The sequence below is a fragment of the Otolemur garnettii genome, unplaced genomic scaffold (assembly GCF_000181295.1).
Source record: "Otolemur garnettii isolate 467f Iridium unplaced genomic scaffold, OtoGar3 scaffold00021, whole genome shotgun sequence".
Lineage (NCBI taxonomy): Eukaryota > Metazoa > Chordata > Mammalia > Primates > Galagidae > Otolemur > Otolemur garnettii.
The window spans coordinates 5,950,267-5,963,960 of NW_003852416.1; the positions used below are offsets into that span (position 1 = coordinate 5,950,267).

General features: G+C 47.3%; 1 protein-coding gene across 1 annotated transcript in view; it reads left to right on the forward strand.

Moving 5' to 3' along the window:
- GFRA1 (GDNF family receptor alpha 1) overlaps positions 1–13,694 on the forward strand; it is a 196,553-nt gene that overhangs the window by 151,599 nt on the left and 31,260 nt on the right. Inside the window, exon 6 of the mRNA XM_012803685.2 lies at positions 13,238–13,347. Within this exon, the coding sequence (XP_012659139.1) occupies positions 13,238–13,347 (110 nt within the window). The remainder of the gene's footprint in view (positions 1–13,237; positions 13,348–13,694) is intronic.

Sequence of the window (13,694 nt, forward strand, 5' to 3'; positions counted from 1 at the left end):
AAGTACTATTCTGCTCACTGACAGGCCGCAGGAGAGGGCAGCTGGTGGATACAGGTGATGGGAGGTTGATCTCCATATCCCAGAGGGACCATACCTCCTTCATCTTTGTTCCTGTCCCTCCACAGCTGTCACCTTGCACTGTAGGTGTATTTAATAGCCACGGTAACTGAAAGATTGGTTGCCTTTCTTGAACCCTGGGCAGTTGGTGCCAGGCGCTGTGCTAATGGCTAGGCTACAGAGTTGCAGATGAGACGTCTCTGTCCCAGGTACCTGTCCGTCCTGGAAGCCTCAGGCTGAGGGCTCCCTCTAGGGGGCGCCCCAGAACTCCCAGTCTTGGGGAAAGGGGCAGGGGTGTGCTCTGGGTGTACAAGAGGTGCCACCAAATACTGGCTGCCTCTGCACAGATTCTGTCACCAACCCCCATGGCCGGGCGTCCTCCTGAGAGGTTTGGGCTAAGTGTTCCATGTCCACATGCGTGGTGGGGGAACTGGGCTCAGGTGCTCCTGGAAGCCAACTAAAGTGTCCCCCCCATGCCAGCTTGGTGTCCCTGGGGAGGGATCTTGGGTGTCTACCTGATTCCTCTGCACCTGTCCCCTCTCCTGCTCTATCACACCTGCCTCTCAGGGCTGTGGCTGGGAAACACAGCCAGTTTGGAAAGCACCTTGAGAGGGGTTACCGTCCGTGACATTCCTATCCAGCGCATCATTGAGCAGTGAGCTCCGTGCCAGGTACTGGGTGACAGCTTTAGTCCCACTGCTGCCCTACAGAGGAGGCGCTGGTAGAGTCTGTTTTCTGCATGTGGGGAGGCCAGGATGTAGAAAGAAGAAACACCAAGCAGCAGGACAGTCGGGGTTTGGTCTGATGTCAGAGTTCATGCCCAACTGCTCTGAGAAGGCTCTTCCAGGGGAGACCCCAGAGGAGGTGGTCTCAGCCAGACCAGCCCTTCCCAGATTCCCTGTCTCTAGCCCCTGGAGTGGTCCTCACAGTGAGGGACAGATGGCCAGGGGCTGTTGTTTCTCCCTGTGGCAGACTCACATCTTGACTTCCAGGGCACTCTTTGAGGGTAACCCCAGAGGCAGCCTGGCCAGGGGTCTGCTCTGAGGCAAGGCCCAGATGCCTCCCTCCATGCAGCACACCCCAGGACTGCAGGTAGGCCTGCTAAGCAGTGGCAACAGACAGTATTTTACAGACAGTATTTTTTTATGTTTTTAAACCATAAGCACTGTTCAACAAAAAGAACATCCACTAATTCTGTCCTTACTTTATTGGGCCTAGTAAAGAGCACTTATATCCACCTAAATCAGATTTGGGCTTTCAGAGCACACAATTCACATCAAAATGGTAGCAAAAGTCCAAGAACAAAAATAAAAAGATGGAACATTAATTTCTCTTTCACTGTTACGAGGGTGAGTATGAGCTTGAGAATCTGTGGCTTCATTCCAAACCCTGACTCTTACCTGCTCTTAGGGACCTGAGGACATTGGCTGGTTGTGGGTCCTCTGGACTCCTGTGTCCTCCTGGAGGACAGGACCTGCCTGACCTGGCTAGTATGGTCGTTGTGTGAAATGACACAGGACTGAAAACACAAGGCCCTTGACAGGTTCTTCATCAGGGGAGTTGCTGTGAATACAGTGTCTGTAGCCCTTGGCCTGGGCCACTGCTTCCCCCTTCCTGTGTCTCTGACGCCGCCCAACCTAGGGCTAAAAAGTGTCTGTGATGAGTGCAGCCCTGTCGGTGACCAGGGCCCCAGAGTGCTCCTCTCGGATCCATGCGTACTTTGGTGAGCTCATTCTTTGACCAGGTATTTACCAAACATCTCCTCTGTGCCAGGCATAGTGCTAGGTGCTCGCCTGCCCTGCCTGGGGTCAGCAAGACTGTCAACAAAGTGAAAACATAAAACAGGAGGTGACAGAGAGGACGAGTGGGCAGCAAGGCTGAAGCTGGTGCCCTGCACCGGGCTGAGAGCCAGCGAGGGGCTCAGAGGAGATCCTTGAGATCACTGAGAATAGGTCAGAATAAGCTGTGGGGTCCCCAGGCTGCGAAAAGAGGATGAGGGGCCAGTTTATTAGAAAATAGCTTACGTGGAGCCTAGACATCTGCTCCCTTGCTCTAAAGAAAAAAAAGTGAGAAATGCAGTTTTAAATGCAGTTGTGAAAGCTTTAGGTAAAATATAGAAGGTGGTGTGGGGGGTACTGTTGATGAGAGGACATTCAGCATGAGAATGGGTTACTAAGAAGAGTTATGGATTTTCCTCAAAAGGGGGAATTATCGTCTGGTGGCAATGGAGTGATTTATTCTTTTGATGTATAACGCCGCAATTCCCTGTCTCCTGAGCAACAGTGATATTCTTAACGCCCTACTCAGGAACGAAGATATTAGGGACGAGTTGTTTGCTAAGCTCAAAGTCTCTGTTGACCTTAAAACAACTTGCCTGGAAGAAAAATGACCCAGTGTATATTTACTATTGAATATAATTTTCTGTAGGAAGTCCGCAAGTCTGTTCAAGATGAATAGGGAATCCTATTTTCACGTGTTTCTGTTTAAAGTTAGTTAGTGCGAGTGTGGGTTGTGAGCCATCCAGAAATCTATTTGCTTTTCCCTTTCCCCAGCTCCTCCCCACTCAGCCCACTCAGAAACTGGGCTCCCTTTACTTCTGGAAAGTAAATTAGCATTCCACTCAGCAGAGGTTGGGGGCTGATGTACCACCCTTTTGGGGACAGGGGCAATGGGTGAGTTTTGCAAATTATTAAAGTCAAGAAGACTTGTGTCATTTTCATTTTTCATTTCCTGGGAACCCCCCCCCCCAGAAAGGTTTGACAAAAGATGGCCAGGCAGCATTAGAAATAACTTCTAGAACTTACCTGTTTTTTTCCTAAGCTAAGTAGAGTTCGGTTTCTCTGCCTATAAACATCAAGATGCTAAGTTGTCTTACTTTCTGGAGGTGACGACAGCACCACCTTAATGAAGACAGGCCTGCTGGATCCCCTGTAGTGACATCAGCCTGTTTCAGGGGTGTGATTCTGGTGGCCTCTGAAAGGCATTGCTCTATTAAAGATGTTGAGGACTCACTGGAGAAATCTCTCTCTGGTCTTCCTGGTGAGTCAACCTGATATTTACTGACCACGTTCAGACTTTGAACGCATAGGTCAGTGCCCTCACGACAAAGCGTTTCATTTGCAGAGTTATTAGCAGATGAATTCTAAGGAAAATGACAGCATGGTTATCTACGGTAGCACTTCATAAGGTCTCAAGGTCAGGGTGGACCTCCTGGGCTGGTCCAGAGCAGCACGGAAGACAGCAGCTCTGATGAGGTGCTATCTTCATCTAAGAGTCCGTGGTAATTGTTACCTGGTGCTAGGTGCCAGGTACACCTAATCCTCCCAGGGACATTCTGAGGCACTTAACAGTCTTTCAACCTGAGTAAATTGAGCTTCAGAGAAGTTAAGGTAACTTCCCCCAAATGTTAGGTTAGTGGGTAGTTGAATTGAAAATGTAAGTCCTACTCCATCTTCAAATTCTGTATTAACCCCCATCTTACTATTTTCTCATGGTGTTTTAGTTTTCTATTGTTGCTGTAACAAATGACTACAGCCATGGTGGTTTCAAACAACACCGGTTCATTCTCACTCAGCTCTTCAGGTCCAGCTCTGCAGGTCCGAAGTCTGATGCGGGTCTCACTGGGCTGGGATCAAGGGATAGGCGAGGCTGAGCTCCTCCTGGAGGCCCCAGCAGAGAAACCATTTCTTTATCTTGCCCACTGCTACTTCTGGGCTCATGGCCCCTTCCTCCATCTTCAAAACCAGCAAAGATCAGTTGAGTTTTTCTCACATCACATCACCCTGACTTTCTCATCTACCTCCCTCTTCTACTTTTGAGGACTCTGTGATTATACTGGGCCCACCTGGATAACCCAGGATAAGCTCCCACCTCAACATCCATAACCATAATCACATCTGCAAGGTCTGCTTTGCCATGTGAGATAGCTATTCTCAGGTGCCAGGAATTCAACTATAGATAAGTTTTGGGGGTGAAAGGTATCCCTGTCCCAAAGTATTCTGTTTATAACAAGTAGTTTTCCTTCTCAGCATCTACTGTGTTTTTAATTTTTGTGATGCCATGAACTAGTTATAGAACTAGGTACTTTGCCCCTCTTCCCAGTGGCTGCTAGAAAGCTCAGAGCCAGATGCGTGGCTTCTATCTAGGGGCGGGTGTGCATTTTGGACTAGCTGTAGCGCTTCCTCCATCTTGTATTTCTATGACTCCCTGTTCCCTCCTTAATTTTTACATTTATTCTGCTGCATCACAGCTGTATCTGAATGCATTTCAAAATTCTTTCTGAAGCCCCAGGATGCACATAAATAATTAAATGAAACCTTAGTAGGTGGGTGACATTTGCTGCCCAGGGTTCCTGAGCAGTTGAGGTGGAACTTCTTGGAATTCCAGAATTAATATAAGGCAGCTTCTGGAATGCACTCTTGAAGATGGCGGTGTCTACAGAATTCTACATGAAGTTAGCTTGCGCCATGTTGGTCTGGAGTTTTAAGGTGTGGTTCTATGGTGAAAGATTGGTTAAACACATAGATTTCTATTTCTCCTCATGGTACAAAGTCACAAAACTGATTTTGTAGTTGCCTGCAGGAATATAAAAGACTTGCTGGGTAAAATTTACTCAGCATTCTAACATATTTGTCACCTGCAGTCATTCTAGCAGACGACTGTCAGATACCTGAGAGCTTTGTGAGGTATCCTCATCCAGGAACTTCCGATTTCCTTCCTTTAGTTTCTTCCATTGAAACAAGCCCTGCCAAAACTGAAGCTAGATCTTTTGCACCAAGGGCTGTAGCATGGTGTGGTAACACAGAACAACCTTATTTGACTTGGTGATGCAGCCTAGGGCTGTTTGGGATTTTTTTGCGCTCACTTTGCTACCTGTGGTTTGCTATGCTGTGACCCTCAGTTTGTGCTTTGGGAGAAATTGGTTGAGGGTGGTGGAGTCCTGGCCAAAAGACAGCTCTGGGGCGTCTGGTCAGAGCCTGCTGAAAGTCCCTTCCCAGTTGAAATGTATTCCCTTGCCAACTCCCATGACTTGCTTTTCAAATTTACCGGGAGAAGGTGTCAAGCCCTGTCAGCCGCTGTGTCAGATGCTGACTGATGGCTGTCAGTGTTCATGTAACGTGGCTTCGGGAGGGATGCCAAAAGTGATTGGATGCCGACCCACACTTTCCTCGGGGGGCTGCTGCAGGATGATGTGCTCGGGAAGGCTAAGGGGCCATTGTCTCTCTGCCCTGCAGCGTGCCTTCGCTGACCCCTCCACCGGGAGAGATACCCAAAGCAGGATTCCCGGGCTGAAGCAATGTGGGGTCCGCCTGCATTGCTGGGGCTCCATTCTCAGTAGATGAGGCTCAGTTGGAGGCCCAGTTGGCTCAGGCTAAGAGCCCAGTAACAGTGGCCTCCTGCGGCCCCACCCCTGGGCAAACTGCAAGGAGAAATCATAGCAAGGAGAAGCCTTGCAGCCAAGAGCTGGCAAGGAACCAGAAGAGCAGCAGTGATTTAGGGGAGCCCTGGTGGGTGAGGCCACCTCCATATCAGGATGAGGCTGAGCAAGGATTCAGGGGAAACAGGCATTCATGTCTTCTTGGCACAGGGCCTTTCTGTCCCAGGAAATAAAGGCATTAGGAAAGTGTCAAAGGCTTCTTGGACCTTGCTCTTTCCCAACAACGTAGCCACAAGCTGGCTAAATTACCACAAATGCAACAATTGTTCAGGCTTTAATAATCTCACCAGGAAAAAAAAGAAGACAAACAAAATCCCACCATGAGTGGAAAGCCATGGTAAGGAGCTGATGCACACAGACTTGCAGAGCTTTGCCTATCTGTCCGGGATGCGCCAATCTTCCCCAGGGCCTTTGCATCTCCATACTCACTCCCAGGCTACGGAAGGATCTGGACTTCGCTCCTCAGCTCCACAGCCTGCTTCCAGGCAAATACTAGGTCCTCCTTTGCTCCAGGAAGCCAGAATGCAATGCACACACTGAGGAATAGTGACACAAAAAACGCTCCCTGCAAATGTATTTAACATAGGCCCTGATTTCCTGAAGGATGCTTTCCAGATGTGCGCTTCAGTAGACTGTGGAATATAAGGGCTAAGGTAATTTTCTAAACACAGAAAGAGGAAAAATCTGTTTTATGTCACCAGGCCAGACAATTACCATTCCAGTGTTCTAGCTTCGTCATCCTCAGTCTAATATTAGCAGCATGTTTTTCAAATTGTTTTAATTTTGCCCGAGATATTAGCAGTATTAACAAACTTGCTGATATGTAGTAGTTTAAAATATATATCTTTTTGCTCTCAGCCTTTTGGGAAAAGTAGCTTTTGAAAAGTGCTTTTACTCTATGAGTTCCTATGACTGAGAGGTTTCAAGTAATACATCTCAGGTTCCTGGCATGAATTTCTCAAATTTGTTTTGGTCAAAGTTGATGCCCCTAGTTATGTAGATGTCATGTAATAAGTATGTAACATAAGGGCCATTGGGAACAGACTCAGGCACAGTGTATGTTTTTCTTTCTTTTTACTTTTTTTGTTTTTCTGGAGTATTTTTGCAGTTTTTGGCCAGGGGCTGGGTTTGAACCTGCCACCTCCAGCATGTGGGGCAGACGCCTTACTCCTTTGAACCACAGGTGTGCCCCAGTGTATGTTTTTCTATGTGTTTCTGTGGCAGGGGCTTAATGTTAGCATGAGCTGGGAATTGCAGAGAAAAGATAAAGGGATGGAAGTAAAATTTTATTAGGCAGCTGGTGTCTTCTGGGGTTGAGGCGAGGAGCTGTATATAATTGTCTTTTAAATCTCACAGAAACCATTTAGAGTAACTGTATGTAGGACTGGCCCCATTTTCCAGGTGAAGAAACTGAGGCTTGAAGAAGTCAAATAACTTGCTAAGGTGTGAGACAGTGTTTTTCAACCTCTTTTATCTCATGGCACACTTAAACCTATAGTTAAACTTCCATGGCACCCTTAAATTATGTTGATCAAAAAAAAAAAAAGAGAGAGAGTAAAAAGAGAAATATACTTACTGTGCTCTGAACTCCTTTCAAAAATAATTTAATGGTATTTAAAAATTTGTGGGGCGCATATAAGATCTGTCACCTCAACCAGCGTGCCACGGCACACTGGGTGAAGATCGCTGGTGTGAGAGTATAAACGGTGGAGCTGGGATTAGAAACAGGTGCATGTCTCTTCTGAGCCTGTGAACCTTCTTGTCTGCCCTGCTTTGTTTCGTCTGGTTGGCCTATTGAGAAAATTATCTGAACCAAAAACCAAGACTTTGAAGCCCTTATCCGCTTTGGGTTCAGGAAAAAAATTCCAGTGATTTTTTTGCACAGATAGGTTAATCAGAGTTCTGGGTTTCTACTGGGTAGTTGAGTCCTATAGTCCTGTATAGGTGGGGTCCATAAGCCCCCTTCCTAAAGTGGGGGGCCAATTCACTAAAAAATGCACCATCCTCTGGCCTCAGCTCTGCTCCTGCCTTATCTTCAGAGTGTCCTCTGCGTCTCTAAAGAACAGTGTAGGCCATGATGGCAAGGGACAGCAAGTATACCCTTAATAACCTAATAAAATCCCAGGGGATTGGAAGTCAGGCAGCCTGCACACGTCTCCCCTCGAGGGCTGTTACAGGCGGTTGGCAGGGCCTCTTCCATTGAATGCCATCTGCAGCCACCGGCCATGTGACTCAGAGCCAGTGCTTCCCCACTTTGGCTCTTGGCTGTCTTGTAGGTGTGATGATGAGGGGATCCACTAGAAATGTCTTATTCTCTAGGCTCAAAGGAAACCAAATCCCTTGACACTAACCTCACGGGAAATGGCAGAATGAAATAGGAGTAAGAGTAATAATGCTTTGAAAACCAGTGGGTTTTTTTCCCCCTAGGTGGCTTTGACTGTCCCATAGACTATATTCTTGAGGTGGCAGGAAAATCCCAGATTTAAGAAATTAAGCGAAACATTCAGGAACTCTAGTTAATTTGTGTCAGGGCCTGGGTCTCATTCAAGATCTCACGATTCTCACTCCAGAGCTCATTCCACCGACCACACAGCTGTGTCCAAGTACGAGATTTGCCCTGGAAAAACATTTAAAGGATTATGATAATCCAGGATATGTGAAATTGGGCGTGACTGGTATGTTTTTTACCTGTTCTCTATAACACTTCAGTCCCAAAACTGTTACAGAAAATGTAGGTAAATAACTTTACCCCACTGTCAGAAGACCATCTGCTGTTTGAGACACGTCTCCTAGATATTATCATTATAATCATTTTTCTATTTCCACTTAGCAGCATGCTTCCTTTAATACTGTCTTCTGCGTGTAAACCACTGTTTTTGTAGATCTCCTCGGGCCGTCCTGCTATTTGCCTGCCTTTTTTTCCTTTCAGGGTGGGAGATTTTCTCTTCCTGAGGGTGATACATTTCTACATTAGTGCCTATTCATTTCCTTTTCATTTTCTCAGAGAAAAACAGTCAGAGCTCATCATTGCTGTAGTCATGGAGATTTCACATCTCCAGTAGAAATCCAGTTGTGGGAGTTCTGTGTTAATCCCATACTCTGTACTGGACAGTTAAGCTTCTTAAATGGACATTTAAGCTTCCTTACCCGGGGCTGGTCAGAGCAACCCCGGGTAAGGATGCCACGGAGGCTGATTACAGTGTGATTCGTGCACAGGTGGGTAGAGGAAGTATGTGCAGAGAGGGGCTGTCCTGGGGGGCCGGAGCTGTGCATACAGTTGGTGCTCAGGCAGTAGTTGGGGACTGGGCAGACGGAGGAAACAGAGCTCTAACCATCAGCTGCATTCTTGGCTGCTCATAGTACCATGAACTCGACATGGCCATGACTATGAGAGCCCCACCATCTGTGAGCTGACCACGTCCTGATTGTGCCCTTCCTTTGTACAGTCTTGACTTCCACTTATTGATGCCCATGTTTCATTCTTCCCCTCTGGCCCCCGGTCCTTCTCTCTGGCTCACAGTGGCAGCCTCCTAGTAACCCTCCCTCTCCTCTGGCCAGTTTCCTGAGCACCCCTTTGCTGCATAGTGAGAGCAGAGTAGGTCTTAAGCAAACCTTTGACGAACAACTGAGAGACCAAAGAGTCTTCCTAATATGCAAACCCGACTGTGTTACTTCTTTGTCTCAAATCCTTCAGTGGCTCCCACTGCTTTTAGGATAAAGTCCAAACTCTTAGGTCATTTAAGGTTTTTTGAGACCTCTCCAGCACCATCTCCAGTCACCCCCATTTGGATGGTGTGAGCCAGCCACCCTGGGTCGGTGATGGGCCATGTGTGTCAAGTGTAGAGGTTGAGATTTACCTCCGGGTCTGCAGTCGGATTGAAATGTGGTCACACCTAGATCCCTCACAGAACTCTACAACCTGCAGAGCTCTCTGTGCCTCAGTTCCCTCTTTTGTAAAATGGGTCTGATGCTATCACCTCATGAAGACTCAATATGTGAATACGTGTCAGGCAGTGAAATCAGCGCCTGGTACACATGATCACTCCATAGTTAGTATCCTGAGATCATTGCAAGTGTGATTAGCTTATACACCTATTCCACTTCATTCTGTCTGGAACCTCCCTCGCTACCTGGTTTTCAATGTCCCAATATTGCAGCCTCTCTGAAAGCAGCTTCTCTAGCTATGTAGTGATATGGTGTTAAAAATGTAAATTTGAGGCAGCGCCCGTAGCACAGTGGTTACTGCACTGGCCACATACACCGGAGCTGGCAGGTTCGAACCCAGCCCAGGCCTGCCAAACAACAATGACAACTGCAACAAAAAAATAGGTGGGTGTTGTGGCAGGTGCCTGTGGTCCCAGCTACTTGAGAGTCTGAGGCCAGAGAATCACTTAAGCCCAAGAGTTTGCAGTTGCTGTGAGCTGTGACACCACAGCACTCTACTTACAGTGACAGCTTGAGACTCTGTCTCAAAAAAAAAAAAATGTAAGGTAGAGTCAGAAATGTGTGGTTTTACATCCTGGTTCTATTGTTTTTCTCTGGCCTAACCTTACTAAACTTTGGTTTCCTCATCTATAAAATTAATATAATAAAACAATAGCACTTACCTCATTAGTGTTGTCAGAAAATGATATAAAGTATGTAAAAATATACCTAGCATGTACTGAGCACTGCATATGTTATTTTTGATAGCAGCCACCCATTCTTATCTTTTATCAAGAACAAAGTGTTGTATTATTATAATCTTTTTACTTGTTTCTCTTGGGGTCTAGATGGCAGGTTAAGTTGAAGGGCAGAGTCTTTTTCAGCATTATTTCATAGCATTTTGATGCTTCATTCAGTCAGTGGGACAGGCAGGAATTCAGTGGCTCCACCAATATGTGTGACCCCCTCCATACACGACAGTAAGAAATTTTAGAGAGAGGATTGTGATGGTAAGACAAGGAGAGGTTGGGAAGGAAGAATGTTTCAGTGGCAGGGGCTGGGGGACCGTTTTCCTTTTGTGTACCGAAGACCAGAGGTTAGTTGGTGCTGAACCATTTTATTTGGCACAAAGGCAGTCGAGGATGGGAGAGGAAGCTTGACCCAGAAGCACTGGAACTCAGCTCTGCAGACCCTACACACATTTTATCAGTGGGATTTACTACTCCATACTGACTCTTAAATAGAATTGTGCTGGTAAATATCGAACAACCCAAAGCCCTGATTTATAGTGTGTGCTGATGACTGTGGTGTAAATACTCCCACCATGGCCACTTTCGAGTCACCACTGTGCTGTTAACCCACAAAATTCCTAAAATTGTACCAGTCATCCAGCAGTGAGCGGCCATGGCACAACACTGCCTAAACTCCTAACTCTCGTTTTTCCATCTGTAAAATGTGAAGCCTATACTGTTGAGCATCCTGTCCCCAAGTCTGAATGTCAGAGGGAGGGTGGGCCGAATGCAACAGCACCGTGGAAATGTTCGTGTTTTAACAATGCCTTCTGTGCTCGATCTTATATCGAAACTCTCTCCCCATCCACACGGGCTGTGTCTGACATAGGGCCAATGATCTTCTGTTGAAAATCAGCCTGTCCAGAGCTCTGCTCAGAGCAGTATATTTCATTTTATCCTCCCAATCGGGGCTGTGTTTTCTGCAGCAGACTGACTCAATTAGCTTTTCATTCCAGAGTCCAATTGTGAGTCAATTCTGAGGTTGTTAAGCAAAATGAGTCTGGTGGCATTAGCCCCGTGCTGAAGGACAGTAATCCTCGTCGCAGTGTTGTTCAGTTAATAGTCTACTGGAGAGAGTAGGAGAAACAGTAGACCCGGAGACAGAGTGACCTCCCTTCCATCTCTGGGGGACAGGCCGGGAGCGGGGGGCTGCCAGGTCAGAGAGCTGTTCAGCGGCCAGGTTGCATGCTGCACCGAAGCCCCAGCTGCCTGGACTGTAGTTGGCCTTTGCAAAGTTAGAAACCCAGTGATGCTAGATCATTAACTTTCATGACCAGGAAAATTCTTTTGAAATTAACGCTCAGTCCAAGCTGGATGCCATTGGAGCCAGTTGAGTAAGCCCGAGCCACATTTAGGGATTTCTTCTGAAAAATAAATCCTTTAACCAGGCTACAGAAAATAGACAGGTTTTATATCGTTCAGTGCGTTCAATTAAAGTCAGGAGAAGCCAGCGAGGCACGGACCACGCTTGAGATCCAGGCGCACGCACGACCGGGCGCGCACCAGCCTCATTTGGTGGATTTTGCCAGGGCACTTAGCTCCAGCACATGGCTGTGCTCGGGAAGCCTTATAAAGGGCCTCTCTGAGGAGTGTCAGGTGCTGTGCAAAGAAAATGAAGCAGACCTCCAGCATCTGCCCCCAGGATTCGCTGTGATGGAGCCAGGCATGCCGAACATGTGGGGCGCACCAGATGGGCATGGACAGGGGGCGTGGACAAGCCTGTTTACAAGGGTTCAAGGAGAGAACCAACCCCACACGAGCCCCGTGCAGTCTTGGCAGAAGGGGCAGAGTCTTGTGGACTTAGTAATTTCATCATGCCTTCGAATGCCCCTTCTCGTTAAAACTGTAGGTGAGGGGCCCACAACGTGCTTCCCACTGGGCATCTATGAACCTTTGTGATCCATGGGCATCTTACTCGGCTTGGTCTGCCCATCCTGGCTTGTTTATATTGTAAAGTATGCTAAGTAAATACAGTTTCTTGGATGGAAAGACATAAAAACAGCTCTGAGTTTGTCAGCAGCCAACTCCGGGGAGAGCTAAAGACAAAAGAAACCCAAGAAGCCCTCCCATTGTCTCCCATAATTGCCAGATAATTTAAATTCTTGGGAAGTCCCTTGTGTTCTTCCATAGAAACTGAACAGTTGTCTGCTGAGATGACCTCAGAGGTGGCCCAGCTTTCATTCAGTATTTCTCCAACAATATCCTCTCAGACTAAAAAACAGCCAGTTGGGGACAAAAAGTCCTCTTTCTCCCCCCAAATGATGTGTCTGTAGCTTCTCTCCATTTGTGGGTCTCTGCAGCTTCATTACCATCCGAGGAAGGGAAGGGGGGCTGTGAGGGGCCCTGGAGAGTTCCCAAAGAGCGGACAGATCAGTGGACCCTCCAGGTGCAGCCTTTGACCACGGGCACTCCGTGCCTGGAGTGAGTCTCACCTGTCCTCATCCCTCTTGCCTGTCCCCATCCCTCTTGCCTGTCCCTTCCAAACGGCCTTAGTGTCACTGGGCTGGAAGAAATTGCTGCCCCCAGGCTGGTGGATGAGAGATGACTTACAAGACAGATACATACATTCTTAAAGCCACAAGGAATTGTGGGAGCAGATGGGCTGTAGGATCCTATTTTGATGCCAGGGATATGTTTCTGTATAAAGTAAATATTTTCCCAGTGTGGATCTCCGGTGAGGGTGTGGAGAGGCATATTTCCTAAAGATGCAAATAAGCCTAGTCAGAAATAAATATTGAATGGAAACTTCAAAGCCTCTAGATTTCTCCAGTTAGAGGCCCTGAAGACTTCTCCTTAAATAAGCAGACATATGCAGGTGGGTAAGAGCCAGGGGAGGGGACAGTTTGGGTTTATTGGAAAAGATGCCAACATTTGAGTAGTTCATGTTTACACATATAGAGAGAGAGACAGTGAGACAGAGATAGAGAGTGAAGGGGCATAGCAGCAAAGGAATAAAGAAAAGTTAGGTTTGTCCAGAGGCTTAGGCTGTTTTAAAGCACACCTTCTTCCCCCTTTCTTCCTGTTGTAGATCTCGCCTTGCAGATTTTTTTACCAACTGCCAACCAGAGTCAAGGTCCGTCAGCAGCTGTCTAAAGGAAAACTACGCCGACTGCCTGCTTGCCTACTCGGGGCTTATTGGTAAGATCCCGAAGAAGTGGGATGGAAGAGCAGCCTGGTTTACAGACACTCACGCGCTTTCCACCCTGGCCTGCTGATGTCTGCAGAAGTGAAAATCTCCCAGTAACCCTCTGTGCTGGGGTTTTGATGTTAGGTCCTTTAGGACTTGCCTGTAAGAAAGAAAGAAAAAAAAAAAGAGGATAATGGATGCGGGAGAGGCAGAGGCAGGAAGCGGGGATTATTAAGGAGCAGAGAAGCTGCGAGAGCTGAGACGGGTGAGGCGTCTCAGTTGGGGAACTGACCGTGCAGAACAGAAGGAGGGGGAAAGCCTGGTTATGGAAGAAGAGAGCAAGTCAAACAAAGTTAAT